We start from the raw sequence: 12,360 nt of genomic DNA on the forward strand, positions 1-12,360 counted from the left end.
GATTTCAACTTGGAGCAAACACGGTAGAAAGACATCCATCTCCATTCACTGTTTATTTGCCCTTAAAACAGAAATATCTGTGAGTCTTAAGCTTTCTTAATATTGGTAAACATTTAGTATTTTGAAGGAAGTATTGCTTATTGTTCATTGCTATTAAGCTATTGGTGTGCCACAAGTTCACTCTAGTCCATGGCATAGTTATAAGATGTTGCATGTGTATATTATCTTGTTTAATGCTGGTTGTAAGAATAATCAATAAATTAGTATATTTAGGTGTGCAAGGATTCTGTTTTGAATCCATGTTTTACTTAACTTTTTAGATTAGATTATGAGGACACGCAGTCCTCTTTTATTGTCATTTAGTAATGCATGCATTAAGAAATGATACAATGTTGTTCCAGAATGATATCACAGAAACACATGACAAACCAAGACTGAAAAAACTGACAAAAACCACATAATTATAACATATAGTTACAACAGTGCAATACCGTAATTTGATAAGAACAGACTATGGCCATGGTAAAGTCTCAAAGTCTCTTGAAAGTCCCATCATCTCACGCAGACGGTAAACCTCCAGCGCCGCAAACTTGCCGATGCAGCACCCCAGAAGTATCCGACCACAGTCCGACTCCAAGTCCGTCCGAAAACTCCGAGCCTTCGACCAGCTCTCCGACACCGATGCACCGAGCACCATCTCTGCCGAGTGCTTCGACCCCGGCCCCGGCAACAGGCAATAGACAAGGCCGAGGATTTGGGGCCTACCCTCCGGAGATTCTCAATCGCACAGTAGCAGCGGCAGCGAAGCAGGCATTTCAGAAGTTTCTTCAGATGTTCCTCCATGCTTCTTCATGTCTGTCTCTATCAAATCTGGATTGTGCACGACCTCCTACTTCACAGATACGATATCATCCGGAATGGCTGTGCACACTGCATAGCGCCGCCATCTTCTCCTCCCTCCTTTCAGCAGTTTTACAAAGTTTTCTCACTAAAAACTCCAAACAATGCTCCTGGCTCAGGTGATTTTTGGATGGTGTTTAACTCCCTACCTAGCTTTATATACAGTGCACTAAGGGCAGTAGAGCTCACATCTCATAAATAAATAAAATAAGAAAAGCCAAAACAAATGTGGTTTCATTAAGGATTAATGAGTACCTGAGTTATAGGGAAAGGTTGAATAGGTTAGGACTTTATTAGATTAGATTATGAAGACACGCAGTCCTCTTTTATTGTCATTTAGTAATGCATGCATTAAGAAATGATACAATATTTCCTCCAGTGTGATATCACAAAACACAGGACAGACCAAGACTGAAAAAACTAACAAAACCACATAATTATAACATATAATTACAACAGTGCAACAATGCCATGACTTGAAGAACAGTCCATGAACACAGTAAAAAGTTCAAAGTCTCTCAAATGTCCCACATCTCACGCAGATGGGAGAAGGAAGAAAACTCTCCCTGCCATGCCCGACCACAGTCCGACTCTTGAGTCGTCCAAAAACTTCGAGCCTCCGATCAGCCCTCCGACACAGAGTACCGAGCGCCATCTCTATCCGAACGATTTGACCTCAATCTCGGTCGCCAGCAGCAGGCAAAGCCGGGGATTTTGATGCCTTCTCTCCAGAAGATTCTTGATCACGCAGCGAACTGGCATTTCAGGAATTTCTCCAGATGTTCCTCTGTGCTTTCACGTCTGTTTCCATCAAATCAGAATTGTCCACAGCCCCTATTTAACGGATACAATATCATTTTCACCGGAAGGCTGCGCGCGTGTGGCGCGCTGCTCTCTCCCCTCCCACCTTTATTTTCTTAAACTTAAGAAATTGAGGGGAGATTTTACAGAGCCAGACAAACTTGTGAGGGGTATAGATGGTGTAAATGCAAGCTGCCTTTTGCTACTGAAGTTGGGTGAGACTAAAACTATTGGTTATTGATTTAAGGGTGAAAGGTGATATACCTAAAGGGAACCTGATGTGGAAATGTAGTAACAAAATAGCATTTTTATCTGTAACAAAATGGAACCTGTATTGTACCAGAGTGCTTTTCTAAGTGTTCATGTAACCTAATGCCAATGGAACTTGAGTCCTTGACAAACTGTAGACCAGCAAATCTGTTACCTTAAGAATGCCAAGTACACAGATTAAACAGAAGGACAGAATGCACCCTTTGTCTGAATTGAGGTGTAGGTAGCTGTAATTGCATATACAGGAGTGACTATACTGTCTATTTTTTTTTGTTGGAAGCTATCACTGGCTTGTGTTTGGTGCTAGTCTTCCCTTGCTGAAAGTAAAATAAATGTGCGCGTGATTGATCCACTCTGGGCTATTTGTTGTTTGGTACGCGACATAGCGATAAGGTGCTTGACAAGGGGGTGTTATTTCTTCATCCAGAGGGTGGTGAACAAGCTGCCAGTGGAAATTATGGATGTGGGTTTGATTTCAATGTTTAAGAGAAATTTGGAAATGGGAGAGAGTTGGAGGGCTATGGTACTGGTGCAGGTCACTGCGACTTAGACAGAATAGCAGTTTGACATTGACTAGATGGGCCACAGCGCCGATTTCTGTGCTGTATGACTATGACCTACTGTTGGAACAGCAATATCTTTGCAGATCATAATGATCATAAACTTTGGAGAGAATGAACTACAAAAATGCAGGCAACTTGTTAATCTACTGCAATGTTAACTCTTACCCTGTCTTAAGTTGATGTGAAGGAGGCAGATGCAGCAGACATTAATTTAAAAGACCACACAGAATTGTTATCAGTAAAAAATTGCTATTTACCCATAAAGAGATATTTTGTTGTTAGATTAAGTCCAATGTTGTTTTGAAATAAGTTGCATGTTTCGGAGAATTATTACTTTCTCCAGTAAAATCTAAAGTAAATAATTCAAAGATTTTAAGGGACAGGAGTCAAAAGGAAAACAAAGCTGAGAATACATTTCAGGACCAGTGCTTGTATATTACAGAAGGAGAAGACTATTAATCAGAGTTCTGTTATTTCCTCTGAAACACCCTGTTGTCAGCCACTCTCTCCCTGTGCCTCTTCACACCATGACAAAAGTGGCAAAAATCCAATCAAGTGCAAACATTGGATAATACATAACATTAGCAAAGAAGCATTATTGTCTACATTTCCTTCTCACCAAAGTCTAGGATGTGGGTTCTCTTCAATGAATGTGCAAGCATCTTCTATGCCTACAGTTTCAATCAGACTCCGACTATCACGTAATGAACGGATTTCAAAATTAATAATATAGTCTTTGTTAGGTTGGCTTGGCTCCTGAGAGAATAATAAAGATGATGAATTAACTGAATTCACAAAACAAATAACTACAACATATTTTTTCATTTGGCATCAAACATTCTTGATTTAAAACTCCTAGAAGTGCATGAACAACAAGTTATAATATTGCTGCAGTGTGGTAGAGATGAAAATAACATTATTATGCTGCATAAATTAAGTTTCTGGCCTTAGTCAGCCTTTGGTGGGAAGGTCAATGCTTTTCATTCTTAAAAATGAAGGAATACAAGAGGCAAACAACAGGAATTCTGCGGATGCTGGAAATTCAAGCAACACACATCAAAGTTGCTGGTGAACGCAGCAGGCCAGGCAGCATCTCTAGGAAGAGGTGCAGTCGACGTTTCGGGCCGAGACCCTTCGTCAGGACTAACTGAAGGAAGAGTGAGTAAGGGATTTGAAAGTTGGAGGGGGAGGGGGAGATCCAAAATGATAGGAGAAGACAGGAGGGGGAGGGATGGAGCCAAGAGCTGGATAGGTGATAGGCAAAAGGGATACGAGAGGATCAAGGGACAGGAGGTCCGGGAAGAAAGACCAGGAGTGGGGGGGGGGGGACCCAGAGGATGGGCAAGGGGTATATTCAGAGGGACCGAGGGAGAAAAAGGAGAGAGAGAAAGAATGTGTGTATAAAAATAAGTAACAGATGGGGTACGAGGGGGAGGTGGGGCATTAGCGGAAGTTAGAGAAGTCGATGTTCATGCCGTCAGGTTGGAGGCTACCCAGACGGAATATAAGGTGTTGTTCCTCCAACCTGAGTGTGGCTTCATCTTTACAGAAGAGGAGGCTGTGGATACACATGTCAGAATGGGAATGGGATGTGGAATTAAAATGTGTGGCCACTGGGAGATCCTGCTTTCTCTGGCGGACAGAGCGTAGATGTTCAGCGAAGCGGTCTCCCAGTCTGCGTCGGGTCTCACCAATATATAAAAGGCCACTTCGGGAGCACCGGACGCAGTATATCACCCCAGCCGACTCACAGGTGAAGTGTTGCCTCACCTGGAAGGACTGTTTGGGGCCCTGAATGGTGGTAAGGGAGGAAGTGTAAGGGCATGTGTAGCACTTGTTCCACTTACACGGATAAGTGCCAGGAGGGAGATCAGTGGGGAGGGATGTGGGGGACGAATGGACAAGGGAGTCGCGTAGGGAGCGATCCCTGCGGAATGCGGGGGGGGGTGCGGGAAAGATGTGCTTAGTGGAGGGATCCCGTTGGAGGTGGCGGAAGTTACGGAGAATAATATGTTGGACCCGGAGGCTGGTAGGGTGGTAGGTGAGGACCAGGGGAACCCTATTCCTAGTGGGGTGGTGGGAGGATGGAGTGAGAGCAGATGTACGTGAAACGGGGGAGATGCGTTTAAGAGCAGAGTTGATAGTGGTTGAAGGGAAGCCCCTTTCTTTAAAAAAGGAAGACATCTCCCTCGTCCTAGAATGAAAAGCCTCATCCTGAGAGCAGATGCGGCGGAGACGGAGGAATTGTGAGAAGGGGATGGCGTTTATGCAAGAGACAGGGTGAGAAGAGGAATAGTCCAGATTGCTGTGAGAGTCAGTAGGCTTATAATAGACATCAGTGGATAAGCTGTCTCCAGAGACAGAAAGATCTAGAAAGGGGAGGGAGGTGTCAGAAATGGACCAGGTAAACTTGAGGGCAGGGTGAAAGTTGGAGGCAAAGTTAATAAAGAGCTCGTTGCCTCAGTGAACTCTATGGGAAGAGATGACTGAACCTATCTTATTCAGTTTTGTTTAATTGTTTAAATTAGTTTTGTTCAGTTTATACTTAATTGCTTTTATTACTTAAATTTCATTTTTTTACTATATTTATTGATATTCCCAGGTATGTTTGCACACTTGTGACTACCAGCCAAATAATGGAATAGCATTTGATCTATCATAATAAAGATAATCTACTGGAAATAAACAATAAGAGGACATTCATCTCTCCCAATACCTATGTACAAAAATCTTCATTTTAACATCCCCAACCATATGATAAGCTAAAATCAAGGATGGGTTTGTTTAAAAATTTGAGGTATCAAATTTTATGTTTGGAATTGAAAAGGATACCTTTTGAACTTTACTTCAATCAGATTCTCGGTGTAACCATGTACCACCTCATCCCAAGCTTCATCTATCACACTTCAATCTCTCACTTTTTTCTCCCCTCCCTCTTAAATATGGCTCTGCCCACACCACCCAAGACCATCAATCTCTATTTTGCTGGGGTTTCAGGCACACTCCCTGCAAAGTTAAGCATTCAAAAATATCCACATCAATTTTACAGAATAAGCCACAGATTAATGTTAGTTGCAGGATGTAATGGATGAATATTAAGTAAATCAGTAATGAAAGTGAAAACATCAAGTACATATTGTAAAACATATTCCTCATTCATATTATTCTGTTAAATTTCATAAGTTTTATTTATAGATACAGCATGGTAACAGGCCTTTCTGCCACAATGAGCCCACGCCACTCAATTGCACCCATGTGACCAATTAACTTACTAATCATATGTCTTTGGAATGTGGAAGGAAACCAGAGCACCTGGAGGAAACCCATGCGGGTATGGGGAGAACGTATAAACTTTTTATAGTTAGTGGCGGGTATTGAACCCCAATTGTTGGCGTTGTAATAGCATTACACTAGCCACTGCGCTGTCATGCTAATGGATTTACTTGATCCACGATAAATATTTCATCGAAAATTACCTTCAATATCTCATCCAAAAGTACAGACTTGATTTCCAGATTTTCAAAACTGCATATATACCCAGATGTTTGAATTGGTTCCTATAACAATGAATAGAACAAAAAAAAAAGTATTAAAACATCAAACAACACTAGGAGCTCAAAACTTCTTTTTAAGCTACAACCTGCTATACCTTGCAAGTAATTACTAACATCATTTTTGATCCTTTACCAAATGTATCAAAAATTGCATTCCAAAAGCAGCATAATCATAAAGATCAGCCAACTAACATGTTAGTCAAGTTGGAAACAGGCCATTTGGCCCAAATAGTCCATGCTAACCACATATTCCTTGCTAGCCTGCATTAGCCCCATAACCCTCAAAGTCCCTTTCCTGCATGTACCCACCCAAATGTCTCTTAAATTTACCCAGCTCAATGACTTCCTCTAGCAATTAAACCAAGTACACACTACTGTCTGTGTAAAGAAGTTACCACTCAGGTCTCTTAAGTTTCTCCCCTCTTATCTTGCATCTATGCCCTTTTATTTTGGACTCCCCAGTCCCAGGGAACACGCTATGACCGCACAACTTATCCATACTCTTCTTCTTCCTGCACTTCAGGGAATAAAGATCCAGTGTGGCCAACTTCTTCCTATAAATCAGGATCTCTAGTCCAGGCAGCAACCTCGTAAATCTCTCCGCATCCTCCCCAGCTTGACAATGTCCTTCCTACAACAAGGAGCCCAAAAATGTATACAATACTCCAAGTACAGCCTCATCAATGACTGATACAACTGCAACATAATGCAGCTTCTACCAAGGTGCATAACCATACACTTCCCAACATATTGTGCCTCCTTCTAAATTCAACGCCCTGACTGACAAAGGCCAGCATGCTCAAATGTCTTCTTCACCACCCTGGTAGAGGCAGGCACATTAGCAATGTTTAAAAGCCATTTAGACAAGTACATAGGTGGGAGCAGCTTAAGGGCCTATAGGGCAAATATGGGCAGGTGTACTAGCTTGCCGGCTTGGACGAGTTTGACCAAAGGACCTAACTACAGATTCAATGCTTCCTTATTTCCCTGTCCATTTTCTATAGGAGAGACATATGGGTGACTGCCACATTTCTATTAGGAACATTAAGTGCTGCTTTTAAGTGAAGCATTATCTTAAACAGCAACTTATGAAATGCATGAATAAATATTTACTGCTCTCTGCTGTTCTTTTGTTGAACACTTACAATATCCAAAATTGTGATTCCAAATTCCATTATGCCGTTTGCCTGTTCCATCCAAACCTTTCCATACAACATAGAAACAAACAAGAAAAAGCCCTTCTGCCTACAACATCTGGGCCAAAAATGATGCTTTTCAGAAATATATCGATCTTTGCCCTTCTGCACTGCTTCATTAAAGATCAATGATGGCACAAACAACAATGACGCATTATTTTAAATCAGCAACTTCACAAATCCTTAATCTCAATGGACAGCAATTTGTTCTTTTTGGTTGCTTTGCCGTCAAATACTAGTTTCTACAATCCCTATAGGAGTAAGTGCTTCCATTGTGACTAGGCAATTAGTTATTTAGGGTTGGATGGTTGCTTATAAGACCATAAAACACAGGAGCAGAATTATGCCTTTCGGCCCATCTCGTCTACCATTTCATCATAGCTGATTCACTTCCCTCTTAACCACATTCTCCTACTTTCACCCCCTGACTAATCAAGAACCTATCAGACTCCACTTAAATACACCAGTGACCTGGCCTACACAGCTGCCTACACATCCTTAGGCTAAAGAAATTCCTCTTCTTCTCCATTCTAAATTGTCATCCCTCCATTCTGAAGCTGCACCCTCTGATCTTGGACTAACTGATTATGGGGTTCATTCTCTCCACATCCAGTCTATCTAGTACTTTCAACATTCAATAGGTTTCAGTGAGATTCCCCCCTCATTCTCATAAATTCTAGTGAGTACAGGCCCAGAGCCATCAAGCACTCCTCACAGGATAAGCCTTTTATTATAGAACAATTATTGTGAACCTCCTTGGACCCCTCAACAATGTCAGCACATCCTTTCTTAGACAATGGGCCCAAAACTGCTCACAATACTTCAAGTGAGGTCTCATCAGTGCCTTATAGGGCTGCAGTACTACATCCCTGTTTTCATATTCTAGTCCTCTCAAAATGAATGCTAACGTTGCATTGTCTTCCTCACCAGACTTTAACCTCAAAGTTAACCTTTAGGGAATCCTGCATGAGGACTCCCAAGTCCCTTTGCAGCTCGGATTTTTGAATTTTCTCTCTGTTTAGAAAATAGGCTACACTTTTATTACTTCTACCAACGTGCATAACCATGCACTTCCCAACACTGTATTCCATCCTGACGTTCTCCTGATTTTTGCTCCCCTCATACTTTTAGTTAGCTGCACTCTGCTTTTTTGTTTATAAAAAGTTACGCATACTTCGATTTCAACCCACTTCACCATCACTCACTCCTTCAGATTTTCATATCTTTTCTGGAACTTTTCAAAACTAAAAGCTTACATTTTATCATATCTAGAACAATAACTCCCATCTTCTCTTCATGGATGCCCACCATATCCAACGGATCTTTCACACATTTTGTTTTGGTTTTCTCAAATCTCACCGCAGTTTTAATTTAAGAAATGTAAAAACTAATTTATATAAAAGCCTTACCTCAGGGTCCAAGTTCCTGAAAACATACATTCTGGTCTTCTCCATCATGGCAAACAAATCTGGGTTGTCATTTGCCCACTTCATATCCCAAACATCCTTCCGCTCAAATTTCAGCTGTTCACCCACTATCTGCTGTCCTGTACTGTCCATTCTTCTTGCTTCAAGGTCAAAAAACGTCAAAATGCCTGAAATATCAATGATGGCAAGGCGGCTGGATAGATACAAGTTTTTCATTAGTACTACCATTGAATGCAATTCAATTGTCTATATTAACTACAATATTGGTAAATTTTAAATTAAGCATTTGATGTAACCAATGTAGTTGGATACATCTATACTAAAATTACCGAAGTTACTTTTTGCACCTTTTGAGCAAAATAAAATATCCTGAGGAACAAAGTTAAAATGGAAGATGATGGAAGTTGAATTACATGGCAATTTTACTTTTAAACAAAAAAATTGTGTTTGAACATTGTTCATTGAATTCTATTCAATGTGGAAACAAAATTACATCAAAAAGAATTCAAACAAAATTCAGGACTATTCAATAACAAAAACTGTAATTAACAACTTGCATACAATTTGCGCAATAACTAAATTACAACCTAAACTTAGGTACTTAGTGGTTAATAATGCATTTGACCTTATCATTCTTGGTTTCTCCATGTCCCTGTCCCATAAAGCATGAAGGACCTCTGATCTGTGTAATGGCATCCAGCAACAAGCAGTACATTTTTGCTGGATATTATTTCTGTGATCTAATTTACACTGTTCAACATAAGAGTCTATTTACTCAAAACGACTTTCCTGTAAAGTAAGACTGAACTTCACCCTTCATTATTGTTTGAGAAACTCACCTGGAATTACAGTTCAATGATAACTGATAACTCCTGCAGTTCAACTCGTACTTCTGGAGCAAGCTAACATTTGGTAAACTATATTTCTGAATTCTTCCTGATTCACGACCCTGGAAAAATATAAATCAGTGTAACTCATTCTGTACACAACTGTTTAAAGCAAATTCATCTTCAAAATTCTCTGTAGCAGGTATTTAGTTTTCAATTCCAGTCCCTAAATAATACTTTGTAACCACTCTACCTAGGGTCCATGTAACAAGAAATAAAGAAGAACTGAAGAGTTTGTGCTTTAAATATTCTGAGAATGAGCACATGATGAGAAAAGATCTTCTTGGTAATACAGTGTATTTCCCTTATGGGTCAAATTTGAAGGGACTGTTAACACAGAATGAGTTATAATTATAACTAAAAATATGTTCAGCAGCATCCCACTCTAATATGTTTGGCATAAGCCCCTGCTGCCTGGCTTTTACACAGTTCAGAGCTTGCTAATAATTGTGTTAATTCTGTGAAAGCAAATCCTGAGACAGGAACATAACTAAAGAACTCCCTCAAGATGGTAACTTAATCATAACTGGATCAGATTGTCTAGCTCTAATGAACAGAGATACCATTAGGTAAGCCCTTCAAGTTTTTATAGATTTTTAAATTATGGCTTTTATAAAAGGTATTGTTTGATCTATTTCACAGCAAGTGAAAATGCAAGCACCACTTTTGATCAAATTTTACCCGGTTCAATAATATTCGGCTTCACGTGAAAATACCTCTTTTTTTCAGTACTCCATACTGATAAATCACCTTTTTTGATGCAAGTAAAATAACTGCTAACTACTGTCCTTCCTTCCAATCTTTCTGGACCCAAGCATTCAACTGTCTCTTTTTCACCAATCTTTCCAGTATTCGGTCAAAAAGGAAACAAATAATTGCATAGTTATAAAGTATTCAGCAAAGATGTATTTGAGTGGATGAATTATTTATAATTTGCAGGGAAATCAACTGAGCTACCAGTTTTTTTAAATCAATGCTTCACACTGGGTTGTTAACAGCATATTCAAAGTTTGCGGAGAGGGATTTACCTAATAACATCTCTATTGCCTTTACTGGAAAACTGGTATCAGTGAAGTCAATTTTCCATTTAGAAATGTAAAGTTCTGTAGTACTGTGAACCCTACTTCAGAGTACCAATTTTATTAAAAGCAATTTCTAAATGCATTAGATTCCAAACGTAACATTTTAAAGGAAGCGCTTCATTCAGCTTTCACTTAATAATTTCTTTAAAAAAATCACTAAACATGACTGCAATCCCCACCCATTACTGCAACATGCATAAATAATCATGCAAGTAATAATAAGCTTAAAAGATTAAACTCGTGGGTATCTCCAGCAAGGCACAGCTGAGTTCTTCAGCAGGTTTTGTAAATGGATCTTGGTGTGCAGCAGTTGCTTAATTGTCTAAGAATGTTGCAGATAATTCATTTTTCTTCATCTTGTATACTTTAAAAGGGGGATATTTTATGATAGGGACTGGAGAGTAGGTTAAACAAAGTACCTAGAAGATATTTCGAAGTTATTAAGCTTCTGGGAAAAATACGTCAACTTGTATTATTATTGTCAAGGGACTGATTTGATATACCTTTCTGTGAACCACCAATGAAGTACAGTTAGAAGTCCTGAAATGCTGCAAATACAATGCCAGCAAAAAAACTTTTTTTTTAAAGAATAACAAATATAGTGTGCTACCTCCACATCCCGGTGGTATAACAGTTTCCCTGTCAATAAGAAACGTGTAACATTTGAATTAAGAATGTGCTGGGAGAATTGCAAAATGCTCTGCAAGTAGCATAGGACTCTATAATCTAATACAGGTTACCCCCGCCATCCGAAGGTAGAGTGTTCCTATGAAACGGTTCGTAAGCCGGAATGTCGTAAAGCAAAGAAGCGATTACCATTTATTTATATGGGAAAATTTTGTGAGCGTTCGCAGACCCAAAAATAACCTACCAAATCATGCCAAATAACACATAAAACCTAAAATAACAGTAACATATAGTAAAAGCAGGAATTATATGATAAATACACAGCTTATATAAAGTAGAAATACTTTTCCACAATCATTGCCTGAACTGTTCTCCGTAGCGAAAATCTCACACAAGCGCCGTCGGCAAAAACACGGCACAAGCGCTCTCCAGTAACCTTTAAACTATGAAGCTGCCAAATCATACCAAATAACATGTAAAAATACACAGCCGATATAAAGTAGAAATAATGTACGTGCAGTGTATTATCACTTACCGGAGCACACTGATGGTGGTGCGTTAGACTGAGTCGTCGGAGTTTGGGTGGTGCAGTGACCCCCAGCCTCCAGGCAGCGACCCGATACCAATCCACAAAGCATGCAGGGGTACAGCGGTAGCCGGGAGGCACACAGCACATCTTTAAGAAAAAAGCCGAAATAAACAGGCTAATTAATTAGGTGCCGCACGGCACATAATTGTTGGCCCAGATCAGTGCTAATTGCTGATTGCATCACCTCTGATCTGGGCCGACAATTAGGTGTCGGGCGGCACCTAATTAATTAGTATGTTTATTTCAGCTTTTTTCTTAAAGACGTGCTGTGTGTCTCCCGGCTACTGCTGCATTCTCCGCGAATCGGTTTCTGTCCGCGGCCTGGGTGTTGGGACGGTGGGACACTGGGGTGTCATCTCATTATCTGTTTCCATTACAGCAGACAGCTCATCTTCTTCTATGACTGCCCGCCTCGATGTCGAAGGTCGAGGTTCGTCGTCTGCTGTGGCTAATGTGGAAGGCTT

At 40.2% G+C, this 12,360-nt stretch overlaps 1 protein-coding gene across 2 annotated transcripts in view; it reads right to left on the reverse strand.

Moving 5' to 3' along the window:
• The window catches only part of wdr35 (WD repeat domain 35), a 98,869-nt gene that overhangs the window by 24,542 nt on the left and 61,967 nt on the right, over nt 1–12,360 (reverse strand). For both annotated transcript variants that reach the window (XM_063036502.1, XM_063036512.1), the window contains 4 exons: nt 9,551–9,660; nt 8,694–8,904; nt 6,011–6,091; nt 3,154–3,290 (listed from right to left, as the gene is read on the reverse strand). In XM_063036502.1, the coding sequence (XP_062892572.1) occupies nt 3,154–3,290; nt 6,011–6,091; nt 8,694–8,904; nt 9,551–9,660 (539 nt within the window). The remainder of the gene's footprint in view (nt 1–3,153; nt 3,291–6,010; nt 6,092–8,693; nt 8,905–9,550; nt 9,661–12,360) is intronic.

This window comes from Mobula hypostoma, chromosome 2 (genome assembly GCF_963921235.1).
Source record: "Mobula hypostoma chromosome 2, sMobHyp1.1, whole genome shotgun sequence".
In the NCBI taxonomy this organism is placed as follows: Eukaryota; Metazoa; Chordata; class Chondrichthyes; order Myliobatiformes; family Myliobatidae; genus Mobula; species Mobula hypostoma.